This window comes from Palaemon carinicauda, chromosome 2 (genome assembly GCF_036898095.1).
Source record: "Palaemon carinicauda isolate YSFRI2023 chromosome 2, ASM3689809v2, whole genome shotgun sequence".
Classification (NCBI taxonomy): Eukaryota; Metazoa; Arthropoda; class Malacostraca; order Decapoda; family Palaemonidae; genus Palaemon; species Palaemon carinicauda.
In genome coordinates this window covers 117,641,504-117,668,123 of record NC_090726.1, presented here as the reverse complement: position 1 = coordinate 117,668,123, position 26,620 = coordinate 117,641,504, and the positions used below count along the sequence as shown (strand labels likewise).

General features: G+C 40.2%; 1 protein-coding gene across 2 annotated transcripts in view; it reads right to left on the bottom strand.

The window, feature by feature from the left end:
* Positions 1-26,620, bottom strand: part of Hem (Nck associated protein 1 Hem) — a 616,888-nt gene that overhangs the window by 13,860 nt on the left and 576,408 nt on the right. For both annotated transcript variants that reach the window (XM_068351161.1, XM_068351170.1), the window contains exon 13: positions 2,258-2,377. In XM_068351161.1, coding sequence (XP_068207262.1) covers positions 2,258-2,377 — 120 coding nt within the window. The remainder of the gene's footprint in view (positions 1-2,257; positions 2,378-26,620) is intronic.

The following is a 26,620-nucleotide window of genomic DNA, read 5'->3' as shown; positions in this document are numbered from 1 at the left end:
CGAGCTGCTGATGGGAACTGCAGCGAGAAGCTGGCTTCGTTTGGCTACCGATCTCTCTGGGGATGACAGGCAGAGAGTGACTGGAAAGTAGTTAAAGGCTGTAGGTGGGGTGCAGAGTGGTGAACTGCTGGTGAACGGCGAGCAAGACGAGCTGCAGTAGGTTGGAGCACCTGGTAGGCGAACAGTCGAACGATGATTTGGTGACGGGATGTACCCCTTGGAAGGGCAACATCTCCAGGAGATCCTCGCAAACGAGACCTTGATGGTGAGTCACAAACTGGGGTTCATTGACAAGTAGGCGAGTCCAAAGAATTAGGGGAAAGTCGGGAACCAGTAGAATCGGAATGAGAAGGCTCCTCCAAAGAGCTGCATTGACGAGGCTGAAAAGCCAAAGAGACGTCTTCGATAAAGGTGAAGGAGTACCTTTAAAGTGAAGCGGCAGAAGAGTACGGTGGGGTCAACAACCATGTTGACGACCCCCCCCCCCCCAAGGAAGGAGGATCAGCGAGCTGATCAGCAGCAGCAGGCCTCCGAAGAAGAATATTTATGAGTGGCTTCCCTCGTGAACAAGAGGGGTGATCACTCGCAGGAGACTTGCCTCGGACTTTGTTCCGTCCCCGACGGAAGAGTTGACTCAGCATGGAGGGGGAGCGTAGTCATAGTCTTTAGCGGAGAAACAGCAACAGTAATTGGCAATCAGTGTGATGAGATGTAAAAGATGAAGGGAAGTTCTCCCTCGGAAGGGAGGACAACGCAACACCTGGGGAGGATAACTCTCCCTCGGATGGGAAAGCTCTTTGCTTCACATCAACAAGCCTTGTTCAAGTTGAAGGTCTGCATCGCGCGCTACCTTAGAAAACGTAGCCAAAGTTAGTTCCTCGAGTTTAGCGTACTGATCAGGAACTGCTACAGGTGCAGAAGAACAGGAAAGTGATGGCCCACTGATAGAAGATTCCACAGGAACGAACAGTACTGCTCTTCTACGTCAGCTATCAAAGCCGAACAAAGAAGTACGGCTATGCTAACTGAGGAAAAATAAAATAAATTATGTAACAAAAAACTCCCTCGGGAGGAGCACTAGTCCACAGACGGAAAAGGTGTTCACCGAAAGAACAGACACAAATTAAGGACTGCGCACTCACTTCGCCGGCCAAATCGAAGGGAGAAGAAGAGCGGCAGTGTAAGAAAACTGTAACAAAACAAGAATTACAATCAATTAATTCAGCTGGGAAAATTAATTATTCGGGAGTACCACTCAACTATCCAGAGGGATGGAAGGGGGGTTCCCGGCAAAAATGAAACTGAAGTTAAATTATAAAGTTATAATTTCACTTAATTAATGAAGAAAACCATTCTGAAGTGCAACCTAACCCACAAATAGAGAGATGTTCCACCCCCCACAGAGTATTTTGCTGGCCGCCCACGTGAAGTGAGTGGCATTGTCCTTGAGAAAGAGCAAGACTGAAGTCAAACTCTATGAAGTCCGCACTCCCTTCCCCAATCAGATTCCTTCTAAGAACACGTAGAGGGGAAGGCAACAATAACAGCCGAATGGAGGAGTATCCAAACGATGACAATTTCCCAGCGGCGGTGGCCAAGTCACACGGAAGGCCATCCACCTACGGGATGACCAATGTGTATAGGAGAGAGGTCGTGTAGGGTGAGGTTCTCCGCCCTTCAGAACTAACCGAACTATGCTGTCACACAAACAGCAACATTCACTGTAAAGAGAGCTATAATGCATATAAAAAAACATTAAGAATTTTTTCATATATGTAAAAGAAAACATAAGTTAAAAAGACAAAGATTATTAATGGCAGTCCCTCCGAACCAACGTAAAGTGGAGTACAGTCACACGTGTATGATTAAGAGGGGTAGCAAGCTACCCTCCCTATCCCCACCTAACTTTCGGGATGGGTAGCTAACCCTCGCTAAATTTTAATGGCTCATCCTTTCCGTGAAGCGAAAGTAATACCCCTATAAATAGGGTAGGTTTGTATCCCAGTTACGGAACAAACTAGCTTTATTTGTGTAAAGGGTTTGTGGTGAAACAATCTTTAAAAAAAAGTAAAACTGACAACTATAATTTCTAAGCATGACAGAACTCTAAAATTCTATTTTCATGCTTTCTTCTCTATATCTTTCAAGTTTCTCCAAAGGATTTTCTTAAATTAAAATTATCATAGTATATTATCATTGCTAAAATAAAAAGAATGCTTAAACAGTCTATTTTCTTATTTTGATATACAAAGCTTACCTTATCTGATAAAATACATTGTTCATCACATATTGTTGTAATTATGTTCTTTGCTTCTTTAGCCATCTCTTCAAGGAATAAGTTCACAACAGATAAACTTCTTTCTCTTATGTGATAGCGCTGTAAAATAAGCAGCAAAACAAATTAAAAAAATTAATGTTTCTTTCACCTTTATCTTAAAACTGTTCTAAATAACAATAAATTACAGAAATTTTTTAAATGTTGGATCACAAGCAACTTTAAGCCAACTCAATCAAAACATATTCCTAAAATATATATTTTACAAGAATCCTTATATAATTTGACAAAAGAAAATATTTCTACATACAGTATCATATAAAAGCATGAGTTTTTTTTTTTTTCAACATTGAAATATTCACTTTCATAAAAGGATTTTTTGTGGATATACCTGAAAAAATTACTTTGTTGCTGACTAAAAGGCCCCTTAACAAGTAAGGCTATTATTTTTTCGATATATTGTATACCCACCATCTACACTGGCTCAATTTATGGGTATTTATTAATCCGTCACATCATTCCAGAATAAAACTAAGATCTGGTCGGTAGAGAACCATATCACTTGTGCCCCATGGAAAATGGATTTCAGGAAAGTATGAATCTTACTTATCTAGCAGATGTTGTGGCTATCAAAAATCAATGAGTTAGATGATAAGACATTTGATATAAATGGCGGGTTTGTATACAAAAAGAATTGCCAATTATAAAGTAATTTGTAACTTTCTTATGGCCCCTGTGGCCGAGGGGGTATAACCACAATTAAATAGCGACAATGTATCCCTGCGTGTCGTAAGAAGCGACTAAAAAGGACGGGACGAGGGGGCAGGGAACACCCTCTTCTCTATCATATACTCCTGTGAGACATTGAAGATGTGGAGCTGGGGGGAGAGTGACTGCTCCCCGCACTTTGGTTTTGGGGTGTCTGAATGTGCGTAGAAGGATGGATATATTGGCTTTGTGCGAGACAAAGATAAAAGGGAAGGGGAAAGTGATGTTTGATGAAGTGACTGGTAGTGTGTCTGGGATTGAAAGGGGAAGAGCAAGAGGGTGTGGCTTTATTGCTGAGTGAATGGATGATAGGTAAAGTAGTGGAATGGAAGGAGATATCTTCTAGGTTAATGTGGGTAAGGGTTAGGTTGGTTAGGGAATATTGGGCTTTTGTTAGTGCATATGGGCCAGGTTGTGAGAAAAATGAAGAAGACCGTAATGAGTTCTGAAATAAATTAACTCTGTGTGTGGGAGGACTGTGTAGAAGGAATTATGTAGCTGTCATGAGTGACTTAAATGCTATAATGTGTGCTTACCTTATTCTATGTTTGAGTTCCCCCAGGTCCCTAAGTGTGAGGCACCTCATATATCCACCAGAGTTGCTAATGCATCTTCCAGTCTTGGATGGTCTAGGATTCATCTTAGGTATTTATTGAGCTTATTCTTAAACACATCTACGCTCACTCCTGATATGTTTCTTAGATGAGCTGGCAGCGCATTATAGTCGCTGCATTATCGATGCTGGTGCGTACTGGATTAATGTCCTGTGCGCCTTCCTTAGTTTCCTGGTATAGTTTTTGGCACTTTTAATCTACCTCGGCTTGCTCTTTCTGATATTTTTAGCTCCATGATGTTTTCAGTAATTCCTTTTATTTGCTTCAATGCTTGTATTATTATGTAGCATTCTCTACTCTTTTCTAGACTCTATACAGTAGTTTTAAAAATTGCAGTCTTTCCCAGTAGTCAAGGTCCTTAACTTCTTCTATTCTAGCAGTATAGGACCTTTGTACACTCTCTATTAGTGCAATATCCTTTTGGTAGTGTGGGTACCATATCACATTGCAGTACTCGTGTGTACTGCGTACATAAGTTTTGAAAAGCATAATCATGTGTTCAGCTTTTCTTGTTTTAAAGTGTCTGAATAGCATTCCCATTTTTACTTTACATTTAGCCAACAGAGTTGCTATTTGGTCGTTGCATAACATATTCCTATTTAACATTACACCAAGGTCTTTAATTGCTTCCTTGTTTGTGATTGTCTCGTTATTAGGTCCCTTGTATGCATATACTATTCCTTCTGTTTCCATAATTTATTGATTCAAATTTATCGGAGTTAGATACCATCCTATTTATCTCCGCCCATTCATATATTTTGTTTAGATCTCTTTGTAGCGAGTTCCTATCTTCATCACAAGTAATTTCTCTGCTTATTCTTGTGTCATCGGCGAAACTTCTCACTACAGAGTTTTTAACATCACAGTCTATGTCTGATATCATAATAACAAACCACAGTGCAGCTAATACCGTACCGTGGCACGCCAGTTATTTCCTGATCTTCATCTGATTTCTCATCATTTGCAGCCACTATCTGTTTTCTGTTTTGCAGGAATTCTTTTACCCATTTTCCTATCTTTCCCACAATATTATGCTTTCTAATTTTTTCTCTCAATATATTATGGTCTACCTTGTCAAAGGCTTTTGCAAAATCTAGATAGATCACATCTGTCTTTTTCATTTATCATATTATTGTATATGTTTTCATAGTGTGCTATCAGTTGGGTCTGTGTTCTTTTTCCAGGTACGAAACCGTGTTGACCTATATTAAAGAACTTATTTTTAACCAAATGATTCATTATCTTCTTTTTTATTACCCTCTCATACACTTTCATAATATGTGATGTTAGACTAACAGGTCTATAATTGCTTGCTTCTAGTCTTGATCCACCTTTGAAAATAGGGGTTATATAAGCTAATTTATGTTTAACATATATTTCGCTCATATCTATACTTTGTCTTAGCAGTATTGCAAGCGGCTTCGTGATAGTGTGCAGTTTTTTTAACAAAATCGCTGGAACTCCATCTGGTCCGGCTGCCGATCCATTTTTAATTTCGCTAATAGCCTTGACAATATCTGCTTCATTAATATCTATATCCGTTATATATTCAACATTTTCTTCTCTTATTTCAGTTTCATTATTCTCATTCGCAATTCTTGGCGTGAACTCACTCTTATATTTTTCTGCTAATATGTTGCATATTTCCTTCTTTTATTTGTTAACCATCCTTCAATTCTTAGAGGGCCTATTTCTAATCTCCCTTTATTCATCTTTTTTGCATAGGAGTAAAGTACTTATTTTTTTCTTTTTTTTTTTTATATTTTGAAGTGTCCTTTCTTCTAAGTCCCTTTTTTTCATTTTCATTAGATTGTATAATCTTTTGTTCTGCATTTTCTATCTTACTTTTTATTTCCATCATTTTCCATACATTTTTTTCTTTTGCAAGATTTTTCTTCCACTTTCTAATTTTCTGAAATAAGATCCTTCTGTCTCTTGGTATGCATGTCTTGTTTATTGTTTTTTTTTCGATACATATTTTTCAACATTTTTCTCCGGTATGTTGTACATGTTCGTATTTACTTATATTATCACTTACAAATACAATTTTCCATTCTTTGTTCAGTTCTTCATTCATTTCTGACCATTTTATATTCTTACTATAAAAATTATATTTTCCATATCCTTCCCATCGTTTTGTGCTTTGAGTATCTCTCTGATCACTTGCTTTAGAATGGACTATCAATTCTATGACATTGTGGTCTGAAATTCCCGTGTTATACACTATCATATCTTTAACATAATTCACCTCATTCCTAAATACTAAATCTAGGACATTTTCCTTTCTTGTTGGAATGTGGTTTATTTGTTGCAAATTATGTTCTAATAGCATATCTTGAAGCTTTTCAAATTGCCTCTTATCTTCTGCAATACTATTACTCTCTTTTTTATATGGATATATACAACCACTTCTATCCGTTCTTTCCAATCCACGAAAGGAAAGTTAAAATCTCCGGATAGGAGTATATTCCAGTCTTTATGGTTTCTACATATATCAACTATTTTTTCTATTATTATGTCAAACTCCTTAGTATTTGGGGGTCTGTAAACTACAATATTCACTAGTTTTTCAAACTCAAATTCTACCGCAATCAATTCACATTCGGTGTTGCTGTATTTTTCACAGACTTTTACTTGATTTATGTCTCTTCCATATATTGCGGTTCCCCCTTGATTCCTATTTGTTCTGTCTGATCTATATGTTTGGAAACCCTTTATCTGGTCACCACTGCCAGTCTCTTGGGAATATCATGTTTCACTTATATTTAATGTATCTATTTTTTCAATTTGGGTTAGTTTTTCTAAGAACTCTTATTTTCCTTTTAGAGTTACTCGTGACTAAACCCTGTGCATTCATCTCTACTATGGTTTGTGTTTCATCCCCATTATTTAATATTGGTAATATGGATTTTCCCATGCTTCCTTCCTGTCCTGATATGATGTTCTTTTCTTCATTTCCAGGAATTCTGCCTTTAAAAAATCCATCTTTTCTATTATATTTGCTCTTCCGCCTTCATATTTATTTTTGTGTATACCTGCAATTATCCCCATATCTGCACCAACCCCTGGCATTATAGATGCATTCTTTGTAGTTGGGCTCTAATTGTGCATATTTGGGTTGAAAGGCATCATATCTTGAGGCCTTTTATGCATAGCGCGGTATATACTCGGCTTGTTTTTTTGTTTCTTTCTTTGTTTCATTTTTGCTTTCATTTTTTTTTTCTGTTTGCTGAGTATTCTTACTTTCATTCATGGTCCTTCTTTTAGGTTTTTGCATACTTTTGGATGGAGATCTCTGCATTCGTCTCCATATCCATCTAAATACGCACATTTACCACATATTTCATAATTATGGCATATCTTTGGATGCTTGTAGTAGCATCTTTCACTAAATCTGCAATTCCCTCTTTTCAGCAAATGCAGATTATATCTTTTTCTTTTTTTCTTGTTCTTGCTCTTCACTAAAAGTATGTAGGTCTGAGTAGAGTCTCTTGGGTCTATCATTTGTTTCCATCTGATAATTTATTTCTTCGTAAGTAAGTTGTTGGATGGCATCATAAGTTATATCAATGATTTCCTCTGCATCCTTACACATATCCTGTTAATTTTTCTCTTCTTCTTCTTCTTCTTCTTCAACTATTTGCAGATTCAGTCTCAACTTAATTATATTTTCTATCCAGACTAAGCATGCTGAGCAGAATACCTTTGTGTGTGTATTTTTTATTTTTTGCTGTATTTCAGCACATGTATGGTGTGTCGATACAAGACAGGCATCGCATTTTCTGATCAGTTGTTGAGGATTAATAATGGAATACCATATCTTACATGTATTGCACCATTTTGGCATTCTTTTTCCCAATGCATCAATCAGCATTTTCACCATATTGGACTTCTTATTGTTCTTTGATGGAATGTGTTGATTGATATAAACTTTCTTTATAAGTCTCTTTACCACCTGGATCTTCTCTGGAATTTCTTCTATTGTTTTGCTGATGTTTTCCGCAGATTTGCTCCAGTTTATTGGATCATATTGTTTCAATATGTCTGAGAATATTTTTGCGTCACACTGGTTGGAGTTACTAGCGACCTCTGTTACCAGATGGTCGAGTTCTTGTTTCGCGAACTCATGGAATTTACTTTTGCTGATTGCAGCAATGTCCCTCCAAGCTTTGCCTGTGTTATAGAGTGCATTCTTGATCAGATTTTAAGTAATTCACAAGATAACTATCCTATGCTGACATTTTATCCCACTTTTCTGATCTCAAACTAATCATCGACTATTCACGAAAACTTGTAGCTATATTGCACTCAATAGCCTTTTGTTATCTGCGTTAAATCAGCTAATTTCTCGGATCACAGAATGGGACTCACTAGCATACAGTAACACTAAGCGTAGAGAGCTAGAGAGGTAGAGGGTGTCATTGGGAAGTATGGCATACCAGGTGAAAATGAGAGTGGTAAGAGACTGGTAGATATGTGTGTTGAGTGAGAGATGGTGATTTTATGGATTACTTGTTGATAACTGGAAGAATATTTGGAAGATTGAAAGACATGCACGTGTTTAGGGGTATGGCTAACGGTATGTCTGATCATTTTTTGGTGGAATGAATTAGTTGTAGGAAAAAGAGTGGGGGAATAGAGTGGGGGGGGTGTAAAAGGGAGCTAGTGAGGGTTGAGGAGTTAATAAAACCTGAGGTAAAAAGTGAATATCAAGAAAGGTTGAAAATGGCATATGACAGAGTGAAAGAGAGAGAAACTGGTAATTTAGAGGAGTGGAAGTTAGCAAAAGTAAATTTTGTTGGGATTGCAAGTGATGTGTGTGGCAAGAAGATTGTTAAACGCAGAATGAAGAAGGGTAGTAAATGGTGGAATGAAGGAGTGAAGGTAAAAGTGGAAGAGAAAAAGAGGGCTTTTGAAGAATGGCTGCAGAGTAATAGTGCAGAGAAGTATGAAAGATATAGGGATTAGGTCGTTCATAAGAAGAGAATAAGAAGAAGTTTTTGGAAAGAAGTGAAGAGAGTAAGGAAGGCTGGTTCAAGAATTGAAGACAGTGAAAGATAGAAATGGAAGGTTGTTAAAAGGAGAGGAGGCAAGGAAAAGGTGGGCAGCATATTTTGAAAGTATACTGAATGTTGAGGATAATAGGGAGGCAGATATAATTGCTGTTGCAGGGGTTGAAGTGCCAGCGATGAGAGAAGAGAATGAGAGAGATATTACAAGAGAGGAAGTGAAGAGAGCACTATATTAAACAAGAGTAGGAAAAGCACCTGGTATGGATGGTGTGAGAACTGAGATGTTAAAGGAAGGGGGTGTGGCTGTACTTGAATGATTGGTGAGATTGTTTAATATGTGTTTTATGTTGTCAATGGTACCAGTAGATTGGGTTTGTGCATGTATTTTACCACTATATAAGGGTAAGGGAGATATGCATGAGTGTTGTAATTCAAGAGTTATTAGTTTGTTGAGTGTGGTTGGAAACGTGTATGGTAGAGTACTGATTAATAGGATTAAGGATAAAACAGAGAATGCAATCTTAGAAGTACATGGTGGTTTTAGAAGTAGTAAGGGATGTATCAATCAGATTTTTACGGTTAGGCAGATATGCGAGAAATATTTAGCAAAAAGTAAGGTGGTGTATGTTGCATTTATGGATCTGGAGAAAGTGTATGATAGAGTTAATAGGGAAGCAATGTGGAATGTGATGAGGTTATATGGAATTGGTGGAAGGTTGTTGCATGAAGTGAAAAGTTTCTACAAAGGTAGTAAAGCATTTGTTAGGATAGGAAATGAAGTGCGCGATTGGTTTCCAGTGAGAGTGGGGCTGAGACAGGGATGTGTGATGTTGCCATGGTAGTTTAACTTGTATGTTGATGGAGTGGCGAGAGAGGTGAATGCTCAAGTGCTTGGACGAGGATTGAAACTAATAGACAAAAATGATCATAAATGGAAGGTAAATCAGTTGTTGTTTGCGGATGATACTGTACTGGTTGGAGACTCGGAAGAGAAGCTTTGCCGATTAGTGACAGAATTTGGAAGGGTATGTGAGAGAAGGAAGATAAGAGTTAATGTGGGTAAGAGTAATGTTATGAGATGTACGAGAAGGGAAGGTGGTGCGAGGCTGAATGTCGTGTTAAATGGAGAGTTTCTTGAAGAAGTAGAGCAGTTTAAGTACTTGGGGTCTGTTGTTGCAGCAAATGGTGGAGTGGAAGCAGATGTACGTCAGAGAGTGAATGAAGGATGCAAAGTGTTGGGGGCAGTGAAGGGAGTGGTAAAGAATAGAGGGTTAGGCATGAATGTAAAGAGAGTTTTGTATGAGAAAGTGATTGTACCAACTGTGATGTATGGATCGGAGTTGTGCGGAATGAAAGTGACAGAGAGAGAAAAATTGAATGTGTTTGAGATGAAGTGTCTGAGGAGTATGGCTGGTGTATCTCGAGTAGATAGGATTAGGATCGAAGTAGTGAGGGTGAAAACGGGTGTAAGAAATGAGTTAGCAGCTAGAGTGGATATGAAGGTGGTTTGGCCATGTTGAAAAAATGGAAAATGGCTGTCTGCTAAAGAAGGTAATGAATGCAAGACTTGATGGGAGAAGTGCAAAAGGAAGTCCAAGGTTTGGGTGCATGGATGGAGTAAAGAAAGCTCTGGGCGACAGGATGATGGATGTGAGAGAGGCAAGAGAGCGTGCTAGAAATAGGAATGAATGGCGAGCGATAGTGATGCAGTTCCGGTATGACCTGCTGCTTCCTTCGGTCACCTTGGATAACCACGGAGGTAGCAGCAGTAGGAGATTCAGCGTTATGAAGATTCATCTGTGATGGATAAAGGGGGAGGGTGGGCTGTGGCCCCCAAGCAGTACCAGCCGAACTCGATTGAGTCCCTCGTCAGGCTGGGAGGAGTGTAGAGAAGAAAGGTCCCCTTTTTTCATTTGCTTGATGTTGGCTACCCCCAAAATTGGGAGAAGTGCCTTGGTATATAGATAGATAGATGAATATACAAGTCAGTCTCTTTTCTAGGAATATTCCCAAATAAGCTAGAAATGGTTAATGAAATTGGGTTAAACAGTAGTTAAATAGTTGGAAGTAAAAGAGTAGGGGACCAAACACTACCATCAGTAACCCATTGCTTTTCCATTTAGCATAAAGTGCTATGGGGTGTGATTGTGATGAGACATTAGGATAAAGAAATGTTTTGATAATACAAAATATGTATTTAGTTTTTAAAAATCAATTAATTATAAGTTGCCTTTATCACTGTAAATGGTACAAAGTTGCATCATAAAAAACTAAAAACAAATACCCCGCCTCAACTGGAGTGACTGACAACATCTACTGCAATGTACCTCATTCTGTCATATTCCCAGCAAGGATCGAACTAGCAGAATGATGTGTAGCAGTAATTTTCCCTTATGATTAATGGATTAGCACATTGAAAAATGTATTTTTGTGTCATAAAAGCATTACTTGTTCAGTACAATACATTAATCATAAATTCCTTGAATAATTCCTCATGCTGGGTAGTCAAGATCAATGCTGCTTCACAAAAAGACCTATACCATAGGAAACATCCCTTGGGGATGCTTGGTAAATTCCAAAAGCCTATGGGACATTAATGATTTTGGTGCAGCAGATTGTAAAACAATGGTTTGCAATGAACAAACATTGGGGGGACCACCCCAATATTCACTGCAGTGAATATTGTAACACAATTCTTAGAAGTGCTATAAATAAAAATTCCTCATCATCATCATCATGGTTAGATGAAGCCAATTGTCTACCTCAAGCTTTCAATTCAATATTTCTCCATTTATCACCTCCTACTTCACACTCCATAGTCCTCAGCCATGTAGGCCTGGGTCTTCCAATTCTTCTAGTGTCTTGAGGTGCTCAGTTAAAAGTTTGGTGAACTAATCTTTCTTGGAGTGCAAAGTGCATGCCCAAAACATATCTATCTACTCCTCACAATGATCTCGCACACATATGGCACTCAAGCACTCTCTGTTATAGTTTCATTTCTAATCAAGTCCTGCCATTTAACTCCCAATATTCATCTGAGGGCTTTGTTCTCTAATCTACAAAATCTGTCGGATATGTTTCATTGTCCTACCATGACTCTTGTTTGTACATTAACAAAAAGCTCAATGAAAATTATGTATAGCCTGATTTTGATATGTAATTCCAGGAAATTTGATTTGAAAATTTTATTCAACCTAGCAATTGCCTGATTTGCTTTTTGCAGTCTTTCATTAAACTCCAGTTCTAAAGACCCAGTATTAGATATAATAGTTCCTATATAGTTCAATAATTCTACCTCATTAATCTTTTATCTTTCTGATGTTTCCTTTTCCACTGTATATTCCATTCTCATCATTTCTGTCTTTCTTCTATTAATCTTGAGCCCAACCTCATGTGATATTTCATGCATTCTCGTAAGCAAGCATTGCAAATACTGCGGTGTTCTGCTAATAAGGATAGCATCATCAGTATACTCAAGGTCAGCTAATTTTCTGTTACCAATCCAGTCCAATCCATCTCCACCATCCCCAAATGTTCTATGTATTATTAAATGCCTAAGGAGGATAAACAACATATTTGACAATACATTCCCTTAAAGTACTCTACTGTCCACTGTAAATTCATTTGATAGGATTCCACTTTCTATGCTTATGAACAGACTTAATCAAATTTACATATTTAAGAGGAACTCCATAATAATGCAAAACTCTCTCCAAATTGGCTGGTGCACACTATCAAAGGTTTTTTCATGGTAAAAAAAAAAATGCCATCAAAAGTAGATTTCTATATTCTACACATTGCTATACATGTCTTAAAAATGAAAATTTGTTCAGTAAAACTTCTAAATTTTCCAAATACTGATTGTTCATCAATCTCTCTCTCTAGTTTCTTTAAAATAAGCACACTATATATTTTCACGTCAACTGGCATTAGTATGATGCCTATGCAATTAATGCAATCAGCCAGATCTATTTTTTGCCATTTTCATCAACACTCCCAGCTATCATTCATCAGGTTTTGCCTCTTCAAGCCACATTCTACAAAATGATCTTGTACTATTCTGGGAGTCACTTCATTTTCAGCCAATATATATTGCAGCAGTTATTCCATTGTATCCAGAGGCTTTCCATCTCTTGATTTTTTAATGATGGCTTCAACTTCAACCACACTGAATTCATTCATGGGCACATGAAGGTCTTCTTCAGCTTCAGGTATACCAATCAAAAGATTCCCTTTATATCTACTATTCATGACCTCATTAAAGTGTTCCATCCAACATTAATACCACACTATTCTTCGTTAATTGTCTGCTCTTCATCTCTGAAAGTCTCTAAGACTGCAGATCGATTCCTAAATTCAATTGAAAATGTTTCTCTGTGCTCATCTTCTGGAAGTTTAGTTGCATCAATCCTAGGTATTCTATCTACATTTCTGTTAGGAACTTAGTTTTAATTTCAGTGTGGTAATGAACTGGTGATCACAGCCAATATCTGCACCTCTATAGCTTCTTACATTTCTCAGAGTCCTCCTTTTCTCTTTATTAATGGCTGTGTGATCTATTTGATTTTTGTAATTGCCACATGGTGAAGTCCATGTATATTTGTGGATGATCTTGTGTTGGAAAAGAGTAGTTCCCAAAAACAAGTTTGTTTGTTTAACAAAAACTTTTAAAATGTGCTCCATTTTCATTTGCAATTTCACCAAACCCTCAACACACATCACATTCTCCATACCTTGATTATCCCTTCCAACTTCAGCATTGAAGTCACCAATCACAATTTTCATAATCTCCCTCTGGGATCTCATCTATTACACTGCAGTTCTTCATATTATTAGTCTTTTGTTTCTTCAAGGGAATCATTCATTAGTGCATAGCAAACTATAACACTCATATTGCACTGCTTTGATTTAAACTTTGCAAGTAATAATCTACTAATTATAGCTCTCCACTCGGTTAATACCTTTTCTACTTTTGGCGTCATCATCATTCCTACCCCTTCTCTTCCAACTCCATATGTTTTTCCTGAATAGATATAAATACAGCCTTGGTCTAAGATTTCCTGACCAATCCCCTTACAATGTGTTTTACTTAGGGCCAAGATATCTATATTATATTTCATAAATTCATTCTCCACTAGCTGTAACTTCCTATCTGATTCCAGGTTCTACCATTCCAATTACCAATTTTCAATTTTTCTTAAGTATTTATAAACCAGGAGATTTTTAGCAACCCGCTATGCCCGGGACTGGGGGCCATTCTATCATTTTCTCTTTCCATTGACTGACCAAATCCATAGAGAATTCATTGGTTAGAATCATCAAAGGTTAGCCAGTTCCTTATGATTGATTGATTGATTTAAAGTTTTCAGGCATCCTGACATCTAAGGTCATTGACACCGATATCATTTATTTTATAAAAAAAATTAAAAGAATATTCAATTAAAACCATAAAAGTTGAATGTCACTATAGAAGTTAAATAGTTTTAAGAAGACCTGCTTCTGAAATAAATCTAAAAATGCCACTCGCATAGTAGGACACAACATGTCCAAGAATCTTTGCAAGGATAAACGTGCCACCCCCACCTCGAGCCTCAATTAGTTATCTATTTCTTAGGTTATTACATTTGGGGCATTTGGTCAACAAATGCCTCACTGTTAAAGGTACTAAACAGTCGTCGCAATACTGTTGAGTTGGTGTTGGCCCTTCAGAAGAAAATCGTGTGTCAACCGAGTGTGGTCAATACAGAGACGACAAAGAGACGTCTCCCATTTTTGAGGCATCATGTCATACCTCCAAGGAGATATGACATTAGTTACTTCTCTCATTTTATTGTATTCTAGATTATTCCAGTGCTGTTGCCATTTATTACAAAACCATTTCTTGATGTCAGGTAGGAAATCATCACAATGAATGGGATACCTTCTTGGTAGCAACTCGGATGCAGCATTCTTCACCCGTAAATCTGCCTTCTCATTCCCAGACACACCTACATGTGCTGGAACCCAACAAAATCGAACCATTATACCTATCCGTCCAATAATAAAAAGCCATTCTAAAATCTTTAAAACTAGAGGGTTGCTAGAATTGAAAACATCTAAAGCTTGAGGACACTCTTTGCATCACTAAAAATTGTAAAATTACCCTCCTTCTCCAAAGCTATTTTCTCAATAGCGGTTAATATGCCATACAGTTTGACAGTAAATATAGAAGCTGTTAGAGGAAGTGCACCTCTACAATTAAAACCATTAATATGTACTCCAAATCCAATGCCAGCATCAGATTTGGAGCCATCAGTATATATAAAAGGCAATTCTCTATGTTCTTTAACCCTTTTACCCCCAAAAGGACGTACGGGTACGTTCCTAATAACCCATCCCTTTACCCCCATGGGCGTACGGGTACGTTTTCTATACTTATGCATAGATAACAGGTCTTGGCAGGCCTTGTATTTGAAATACAACGCTTTACTGTTGTGATGTTGTTCCTTTGATGTCTTGTCATCAATGTAACATGAACAAAGTTTCTCTGGGCCCCACAAAGGGTCAAGATGGACCTTTAAATTTTCTTTAAAGAATCAGCTGATATTTCCTGTGCAGTAAGTTTAGGTTTCATAGCCATTTACACAAATATTACGAAAATAGGGCACTGTTACCAGTGCATGAGTATTGTTTTGTTGTCCCTTTGACATCTTGTCATCAATGTAATATGAATAAAAAGTTCTCTGAGGCCCACAGGGGTCATGAATGACCTTTAAATTTTATGTAAAGGAATCTGCTGACACCTTATGTGCATTAAGTTTAGGTTTCATAGCCATTTTTACCAATAATTACGTAACATGGTTCAGTTGCCATGGTAACACTATGTTTTCATTAATATACGTTGCCCCGGGCCCCACAGAGGTCAAGATGGACCTTTAAACTTTCTATTATGAATCAGCTGATTTTTCTTTGTATTATTTTTGGGTTTCATAGCCATTTATACAAATTTTACGAAAAATTATCAGTGTTACTCCTGTGTGACTATTGTTTGCATGTTCCTTCGACATCTTGTCTACACTGAATATGAATAAAAAGTTTTCTTGGTCCCTACAGGGGTCACGGAAGACCTTTAAATTTTATGTAAAGGAATCAGCTGATATTTCATGTGCATTTGGTTTAGGTTTCAAAGCCATTTTTATGAATAATTACGTAAAATGGTTCCGTTGCCATGGTATCACTATGTTTTCATTGTTATACGTTGCCCCAGTCCCCACAGAGGTCAAGATGGACCTTTCAAACTTTCTGTTATGAATCAGCTGATTTCTCTTTGTATTATTTTTGGGTTTCATAGTTATTTATACAAATTTTACGAAAAATTATCAGCATTACTCCTGCGTGACTATTGTTTGATTGTTCCTTGGATATTGTGTCAACAATGATGAATAAAAGGTTTCCCTGGGCTCCACTGGGGTCATGATTGACCTACAAATTTTCTGTAAGGAATCAGCTGATATTTCATATGCAGTTTGTTTAAGTTTCATAGCTATTTACGCAAATAATTACTGAAAATGATTTCGTTACCATGGTAACGATGTGTTTACATCTCCGCCATTATGGCGTACGAGACTAGCATGCTTTCCCCTGGAAGGAGCGTAATGGACTTTAAATTTCCGCGTCTTGTAATTTAAAGGTCTGAAAGCAGCTGATTTGAGTTGCCATGCGGTATCTGTGCTTATCATAATTATTTTTGTATATTTTTTGTTTCTATTTTGCAGAAACCTTTAGTAAATTTTCATATTTCTCGCCGATATCTTTGTTCCCGGGAATGAGGCTACTGTTCAGGACAAAGCGAAGCGTGCTCGGTCAGCAAGGAAAGCGTGGGTAGACGGGGAAACGGGGATGAACGGAGATCAGTTCAAGCCTTGCCTTGCCTAGTGAAGGTTGCCTGACTCGTCTCTCATGCGTTATCCGTCACGTGTGTGCTTTTATAACCTATTCTTATAAGTTATAGTGCTTTATACCTTTTTAGAATATTCCTCTTTACTTGTGTAAAGGTGTTTGTTGGATAAAATTCCTAAAGGTAAAGTAGGGTCAGTGTATAAGGGAAAGGTTCCCATGAGTGATGCCACAGCTTCTAGTGCCCCAACTGTGACCGCTAACCTTAGAGGAGCTGGAGAACAAAGCGATTTCCGTTCTCAGAATCCATAGTCTCGATTGGTGTCAGCTAGACAAGGCCTTTCAATATCGGCCATACATCAAAATTTTGCTGGATTCCGATGATGAATTACGTGAAATAACTGATCATGACATAAGTAATTTAGATGGTGGTGACGCAATTGAAAGTGAGCCCAGCAATAGTGAAGGGGGAGGTGATAGTGAGGAGACTGTAAGATCTAGTGATGATGAATACCTTCCCAAAAAGAGTAATGTGGAGGGGGAAGAAGAGGAAACAGTGCCCGAGTTAGCAGAAATAGCGAGTGATAGTGATACTAGCAGCTATGAGAGTGGAGGGGATTATTCTGGTACTTCTGGTAGAAGGGCTCCTAGGAGATAACCTCAACGCGGAGTGCGTAGCAGGACACATGCTCGCCGCCAACAAAGGAGGAGGGGGGCTAGGAGAGTGTCTAGGAGCATGTCTAGGAGCCTGTCTTCCTCGCGTTCATGCTCTCCCAGGTCGGGCGGGGGAGAGGGAGACGAGGATGAAGGATGGTCCCGAGATCCCACACCACCAACTGCTTTACCGTTCACGGGTCAACCAGGAATGACTTGTCCTATCCCTACGACTCCTTTAGAATTTTTCCAGCTATTTGTTTCCTTCGATCTTCTTTTCTATCTGATGATAGAAACAAATTCATATGCTAATTTCATGAGAAATGACATGTTGAAGATATACAACTTTAATTGGATGCCTTGTACTGTAACTGATATAGCCCAGTACCTTGGCATAGTCATGTGGATGGGAATCATAAAGTTGCCGGAAATGAGAATGCATTGGGCACGGTGTAAGCCTTACTCTATGCCTGCTTTTCCGATGACTATGTCGAGGCGAAAGTTCGAAGCATTGGAGAAATATTTCCATTTTTTCAATCGAAGGGCCTTACCAAGGAACGGACCTGACAAGCTTCTCTTGATTCGTCCTGTAATGGAGTATATCCTTGACAAATGTAAGGCAATGTATACTCCACAGAAGGACCTTTTCGTGGATGAAGGAATGCTGAAATGGAAGGGAACACTCAAAATCAGGACGTATAATCCGAAGAAACCCACCAAGTATGGAATTAAATTTTATTTCCTCTGTGAAAGTAAGTCCGGGTATGTCCTTTCTTTCGATATATACAGAGGCCTTTATTCATCCCTGCGAGAAACAATTTTCAAGTTGATGGGGCAGCATTTGGATAAGGGCTATCATGTTTATATGGACAATTATTATAACTCAGTGCCCCTGGCGGAAGAACTTTATAGTCGTGGCACTCATGTAAGTGGGACTCTCGTGTCAATCGTAGGGGTGCTCCTACGGTACTCCGAAACTGCTCCAAATACAATTCGTTGCCCGGAGGTGTTATGGACTGGCGTAGGAAAGACAACACGTTTGTTATATGTTGGCAAGACATAAGGTGTGTCACTTTTATTACAACAGCTGATAATGCCCCAACAGTGTCATTTATCCATAATCGAAGGATCAAGAGAGGAGGACGTTATATGTTGGAAGAGCAGCACCTGCAGAGAACTAAGGTATATATAACAAAGTTAGAGAGAGAGAGTTTGTATGTATAAATATGTATGTATGTATTTATATCATATATTTGTATGTATGTATGTATGTATGTATGTATTTGTATTATTTTTGTATGTATATATGTATGTGTGTGTGTTTGTGTACAATATGTATGTATATATTGTATACAGTATGTACGATGTGCATATATTTATATATATGTTTGTGTGTATATACATGTGTATATATATATATATATATATATATATATATATATATATATATATATATATATATATATATATATATATATATATATATACATGTGTATATATATATATATATATATATATATATATATATATATATATATATATATATATACAGTATATATATATACATATATATATATATATATATATATATATATATATATATATATATATATATATATATATATTTATATATATATAATATATAATATAAATAATATATAATATATAATATATATATATATATAATATATAATATATATATAATATATGATATATAATATATATATATATATATATATATATATATATATATATTTGTATATATATATATATATATATATATATATATATATATATATATATATATATATATATATATATATAAGTGATTTTGACAAAGGAAAAATCTATTTCTGGGCGAGAGACCTGTGCCACTCCGTGAAATGCTCGTTTTACATCATTTCTAAGGTAAAAACTGCTATAAAATTACCAGAGAAAAAGTTGTATTGGAATGCTAGGTTGAACCTAGCTTGCTCACCTTATAAGGTGTCGGTATAATACTGGGGCGTGATAAATCACAACCAGAGGTCTCGCACCAATTAGATATCTCCTCTCAATATCCCTGTTACAGCGAGGTGCCGTTCAACACCCAACTCCGATCTCTACTACCAACAGTCCAACCCATGCCAGTGACGTCACTCCTTATAGCACCCAAGTTTGGGGCCCAATTTGGGAGGGAAGTTAGGGTGGGTTCACTGGGCGGCACAGGTCTCTCGCCCAGAAATAGATTTTTCCTTCGTCAAAATCCCTTTTCTGGGCTCTACCTGTGCCGGGCCGTGAAATCGTGCCAGAGAAAAGGGGGGCCCAAGCTTGGCACAATACCTGAAGGGAAGTAATTAAATACAAAATAATACCAAAACATGTTTTAATCCAAGAAAAGGATATACAAGGTATCCCGTAGGTAAGTACTCTCAAACATTAAGGAGGGATAATAAATACAATTGTGGCAAAAATCCCACACTAAGGATGGCAGGTAAGGCAAAGAAAATAACGATGCACGATCAAAATTAATAACATCCTTAATGGTAAAATAACAAAAACCAACTCGTGGGAGAGTAAGACTAATAACAGGTATACAGTAATCAAAATCAACTCGTAGTAGCGTAAGACTATTAACAGGAGTATAAAAACAATACACCATAAGGGTGTAGCTCAAGTAAAACAAAACCAAAACTAAGTAGGAACATTAAGTAAGGCAGGTAGGAGGAAGGGGGATAGAGCAAGACGTTGTGATTAAAACCTCATTACCTTCAGGAGGAACCACATTCCCTGCTGCCACTGTAGCAAATTTTAGAGCTTCCAAAGGTTTTAAGTAGTGGCGTTTAAAAATTCTAAGGGACTTCCAGCCTGTATATTTCGTAAGCTCATCAAAGTTCATATGGTGAAAGTAATTAACTGAAGTAGCTACAGCTCGTATATCATGGACATGAGGGAATGATTCAGGGTTAGCCTGTTTAATAAAATAAAGAATCTGTTGTCTGATTCTTTTCAGGGTAATGGTTCCTCCATTTTCTCTAATGAATAAGGGCCCTGTGGACTTCATGGAAGTTCTATTTAAGTAGGTTTTCAGGGTGGTAACTGGACATAAGGATGGGTCCTGAGGAAGTGGAACAATCTTCCAGGAGGACCATCTGTTCTGAGGGTCCTCATTTTTAGCCAAGAAAACTTTGTTAGGGAAGAGGAGGACTTCTCCTGACGAGAGGAATTCAATATGACCTGGGTCTCTAGTCAAAGCTGACAGTTCTGAAATTCTGGCGCCAGAAGCTAGGCTCAATAGGAACAAGGTCTTCCTTAATAACGGTATGTAATTGCAAGATTCGTTAAGAGTGTCAGAGGCCAGCTTAAGGACATCATTCAGAAACCAGGAAACTGCGCTAGGGCGAGTTGATGGTTTCAATCTGGCGCAGGCTCTCGGGATTGACGAGAAGTATGAATCCGTAAGGTCAATATTAAAACCAATATGGAAAATCTTTTTCAAGGCTTACTTAATCGTAGTAATGGTGTTGGCTGCTAGGCCTGATTCAAAGAGAGTTCTGAAGAAGGTTACTGTCAGATTCATAGTCATCGTCTCAACCTTTGAGTCTCTTAAAAACTTATGCAAGTTTTTTAACAGCCGAATCATATTGTCGAAGGGTGGATTCCCTTTTGTCCGATTCCAAAAACTGAGTATTTTGGGGATCAATAGCTGCACCTCTTTGGGCTGCAAATTTCATGAAGTCCATAAAGTTAGGGCACTCTGAATTCTTGAGGAAGCTAACACATTGTGAGTTTGTACTACTTGTGTTATTATTGGATTGGGTATCTGTCGAGGGTGGAGACCCAGTTCCACCAATAGAGGAAACCAACTGCTGTTGGGCCAGTTGGGGGCTACTAGAGCCACTTGGCCTCTGAAAGTCCTGAGATAAGATCCATTTGAATGATTGTTGATCCAGGGACCATTCTGACTCCAGCGGAGTTGTCCTCGAAAGTGCGTCCGCCACTACATTCCGCACTCCCGCTAGATTGGACTGCTGACAGATGCCACTTGTTCGATGCTGCCATGGAAAATATTGCTAACATGACGTAATTTATGTGGGCTGACTTGGAGCCTCCGCTGTTTATGCAGTAGACTATGACTGCGCTGTCTAGAACTAGTCTGATATAAAGGTTCTTGGCTGGGGTCAGTCGCTTTAGAGTAAGGAATATCGCCATGGCCTCTAGGAGTATCCTCCCCGACCTGTTAAGGAGGCGTCTGTGTGAATGACGAGTCCTGGGGCCGGATGTTGTAAGGGGACTGACTTTGTCAGACTTTTGACCTTTATCCATGGCCGAAGTCTCTTTCTTAGAATTGGCGGAAGTCGAGCTCTTTTGTCTCGATGCTTCCCGGTTGCCCTGGAGCGCCATACTCTGTTTATGTCTTTTAGTTTGGCCTTCAGAAAGATATCTGTCACGGAGGCGAACTGCAAGGAGCCTAGGATTCTTTCTTGGTTCCTCCTGGACGTCAACTTGTCCCTGAGAAAACTTTTCGTATTCTTTGCTATTTCTGCCCTCTTGGCTTTCGGGAGACATAGCGTATGGGAACGTAGGTCCCATTGTAATCCCAGCCATTGAAACTTGGTCTCCGGGACCAGGCGGGATTTGTCGAGGTTGACCTGAAACCCCAACTGTCGAAGGAAGTTTAACACTTTGTTTGTTGCCGTGAGGCAGTTCTCGACGTTGTCTGCACAGACGAGCCAGTCGTCCAGGTAAGCTACTATTTGAATCCCCTGGGTTCGTAGTTCTTGAATTACTGTCTCTGCCAGTTTGGAGAAGATCCTGGGCACTATGTTGAGCCCGAATGGCATTACTTTGAATGCGTAGGCTTGGCTGCCTAGTTTGAAGCCTAGGAAAGGACGAAAATGCCTTGCTATCGGAACGTGATAGTAGGCATCTGTAAGATCTATAGAGGTGGTGACGGCCCCATGGGGAAGTAAGGTCCACACCTGAGAGACGGTTAACATGTGGAACTTGTCGCATCGAATATAAGAGTTCAGACGGGACAGGTCCAGGATTACTCTTCGCTTGTCTGAGTCTTTCTTTGGCACATTGAACAAGCGACCTTGAAATTTTAAGTGATGAACCCTTTGGATTGCGTTCTTCTGCAATAGATCGTCTGCAAACGAGACTAGCTCCTTCGTTGGAAGTTGATGGAAACTGGTCGGTGGAGGGGGCCCTTCTATCCAACTCCACCCCAGACATTTGGAAATTATGCTGAAAGCCCAATTGCTGAACTTCCAACGATTTCGAAAGACGTAAAGTCTTCCCCCTACCTGAGAATTTTCAATGGGTTGATGACGATTTCCCTCCTCGGCCTCCGCGGAATGCCTTGCCTTGGGTGAAACCCCTTCCTCTACCCCTGTTACGAAAGGCACCTCTGGTACTGGAGCCTCTGGCGCGTTGGTAGCCTTGGAAGGCACCTTGGGTTTCGTAGGCGGGGTTAGAGGCAGGGGAGGTAGCATACGAGGTCAATGCTACCTGAGCCTGAGGGACCAACACATATTGTTGTTGAGAGTGCCCCTTCGAAGTAGAAGGCTGGTTACTTTGCGCCACTGGAACGGTTTGCACGAACTGAAGTGGTTGCCGATTCTGAGAGGAGTGGAAGGGCCTCAGCCTCTTCCTGCCTCGAGTAGGGGTGCCAGCTGGCTCAAACTTTCGCTTGGGGACTAGGCCCCACCTAACTTTGAGGCTTTGGTTTACCCTGGCAGCCTCGCTGAGGATGGTGTTCACCAAGTCCTCTGGGAATAAATCAGGACCCCAGACCGGGGCTTTAATGAGCCTGTTAGGCTCATGTCTGATGGTAGCCTCAGACAAGACATGTCTTCGGCAACGAAATCTGGCTGCGAGGAACTCGTAGACATCGGCCAACAGAGTCTGCAGAAGGGATTTAGTCAGAACCTTAAAGAGGGGTTCCTCCTTGTACGTAATGGCGGTCATCTCAGCCATAGTAGCTGAATTGATGGACCTACTGAGCCTGCACCGAGCTTCGAACTCAAGGCGGATCAGCGAGTCCGGAAGCCTGGGGAGACGCTCGCTGAACTGTGTGAAGGCACAGTCAGCACTCAGTTTGCCTGTCGTGAAGGTGGCCGGGGCGTTATGCCAGCACTCATGGTCACCCAGGAAGAGGAGGGAAGTCAGGTCCGTTTCCCGAAGCTGCGGTAACGGTTTGTCCTCCTTGATGGCCTGATAGGCTAGGTCCATCATCTTGGTGACGCATGGAGTGGGGGTTTGCTCATCCACCACGAACATCATGTATGAGCTCTTGTGGGATGTGAGCATAGTGTTCACACAATCCCACTCATTCAGTGTGCGAACCCAGGTAGACTGGGCTTGTTCCTTAGGATAGATTACAGTCTCCTTAGGAACTTTATCCAACCTAATAAGAGCTTCCTCGGTCAAACGAGCAAAGCCGGGAAGGGGAATTGGAGGCCCAGCGTGTAGAACTCAAAGTCCTCGATAGGCCGGGTGCCACAACACTCGATGATCAGCATGCCATCTTTGAAAGAAGAATGCAGAGCCATTCTCCATGGGTTATTCTTCGTAAACTCCGGGAGCTTGGAGGCGTCCAGGATGGCGTATTGCTGCTGTTGCGGCAGTCCCGAACGCATGAGGCTTCCCACTAAGCTCTCATTATTCTGCATCCTCTCAGTGAGGGATGACATCATGGACCCAATCTGAGTCAAAAGCTTGTTGGAGAAAGCATCTGGGTCAAAGGGAGCCACCGGGGTGGGTACAGAGGCTGGCGTTGTTCTCGAACCATGAGAGGACGAAGACGCGACAGCTGAATCTTTGTGGACTCTAGAAGAAGAAGTCTTGACAGACTTCGGAGACTTGGAAGACTTACGGGTCTTAAGCAAAGGCCTGCGTTGAGCCTTAATCTTCGGGGTAACTGGGCGAGGCCTGATATCAGCCCCGCGTTTCCCCGGGAAGCCCTGAAAAGAAGAATGGGTAGAAGTAGTAGAAGAGAAAGTCGGGCTAAGGAGAGGAATCTTAGCCCGGGACCCACCTGCCTCACTTACCTCCCTACCTGGATACGGCTCGTCAAGGGCCATCGGCTCTATGTCCAGGCTAATATCCGCGACGTCTTCCCCTATGGCCTCGCCCATCTCCTCCTGGTCTTGAGCTAAGAGCAAGGTCTCGATCTTAGCGATGATGGGGTCCGCCACATCTTTAGGAACCGCAGCCGATGTCTTGGCGTTGGGGTAATTAAGGGTACACCATTCCTCGGATAGAACATAAGGCTTCTTAGCCTTAACGTTGCGGGCGAACCCGCCAACCCAGACCTTAAGGGTCGCCAGGGCTGAGGTCTTAGCAGACTGGGAGCTCTGAAAGAGAATAGACCGTTACTAGTGGCAAGTGACTTCAACGTAGGAAGTGAAATAAGAAGGTTTAGATATCTCCTTTGTGAAAAAATGGGATAATTCGACTAGATGACACAGTGGAAATAACAGAAATGTCAAAGATTAAAACTATGTAAATCTAAATAGTAACTGCAGTTCCACTTACCGAGTCCGAGGTGAGTGTTGAAACCAGCTTATAGCAGACCAAACAGTTGTCGGGGTGCCAGACGGTCAGTTCATCGACAAGGACAGCACAGTGGGCGTGCGACCTACACATATCGTGGCCGCACGCTTGGTGAAGCACCGCCGCACAGCGGACCACCTGTAAAATAAAGATACATAAGTATCCCATAGTAGGTAAGGGTCCTAGAGGAGCCCAGGGGCTCCGGGTGCTAGAAATAAACCGGCAACCGCCGGCTAGGTATTTACATTCTAAACCGTAAGAGTGATCAGTAGAAAACACTTAATAAGGTAAAATGCAAACAAATCAAATCCGTGTAGCTATGATCATTCAACAGGGGAATAGTAGAGTATAAAATATAATGAATAATAATATGGTTAATGATATACCGTTGGCTCCGGGGAGACAACTGAGAGAGACCCAGGGGTCATCGCTAGCCTACCGGGGTAGGCGGGACAAACGGGGAGGGAGGGGGAGGGGGAGAGTCAGAGACTCACCGTCGGTCGCAAGGACCTTAACAAAGCAAAAACCAAAAAACTCGACAAAGTTCGACAAAGCTCGAAAGCTACAAAAGGGATTCCTGCAAATAAAAGGGGGGGCTAACATCGTGTGGGGTCCGTGGTATGCGGAACGTCACACGGGAGGGGGGGGGGGGAATCCTATTGACTGGGTCCCGTGGAGTGCGGAACGACACGGGGGAAAAGCTGGAAAAACCCAAAGCATAGCTGAAATCCCTCCAGCCGATCGATGGCCAATCAGAACAGCGGAGGAAAAACGGCTACGAAAGGGCATGGGGGGGGGACTGGAGAACGAGAGGACTCGACCCGTAAGACAAAACAGCCGACTCCAAGTCTCATAGAGACGAAAGGCATCCCTGGAGTGGGGATGGGGTAGGCGGGTGGGGGGGGGGGTTGCCATACCCCTGCAACGAGAACAAGCCAATGGGGAGGCAGGAGGCGATCACGTGGGACAGGGAGACCAGGCGTACCAACCTGGCCGATGAACCACGACAATAACAACGGAATGATCATAAACGGATAAATGACTAAGGTAAAATAATATGATATAATATGATATAATGAATAGGTAAGGCATGCGATAAAGATAGATAGTAAGAGAAGGATGCAGGGGAGAGGCAGGGAAATAACAAGCCGAGCCCTCCAGCGTGGGTCAGTACCGAGCTGGACAGGGGGGCCAACATAACACTAAATCGGGTAGATACCGATCGTAATAAAACACAATAAACTAAAAAGAACTGACTCGCGAGTCCCACTAAGTAACCAACTAGGGAGCGCCCGAAGGCGAGCAGGCATGCCAACCTAAGATCAACTATGATACGTAGAATAACATCATAACGGCGAAAATATCATAATCATAATCATGTAATAAAATAACAGGGTGTGAACGGTGATAAAACCCAGCAAAGGTTCAAAACGAAAAACAATGAGTATGGAGGACTAATTGTAAGGCGTTAAGAACGAGTGAGAGAAGGTAGCCAGCCAGCATGGCGGCCGCGAAGCAGGGCCGCTAACAGTAAATAAAAACTGTGATAGAATTAAAACTAAGGGCAAGGCTACCTCCAAAGACTCAAAACTCATAGATCTGGTACTTAACTTAGATGGGGAGACAGTAGAGTCTGATATCATGAATAAATCCTGGGTAAAAACCGAGAAAAAACACCACAGAGAAAAAACAGTGTGCGTAGCAACGTGCTATAAAAAGGAGTGACGTCACTGGCGTGGGTTGGACTGTTGGTAGTAGAGATCGGAGTTGGGTGTTGAACGGCACCTCGCTGTAACAGGGATATTGAGAGGAGATATCTAAATGGTGCGAAACCTCTGGTTGTGATTTATCACGCCCCAGTATTATACCGACACCTTATAAGG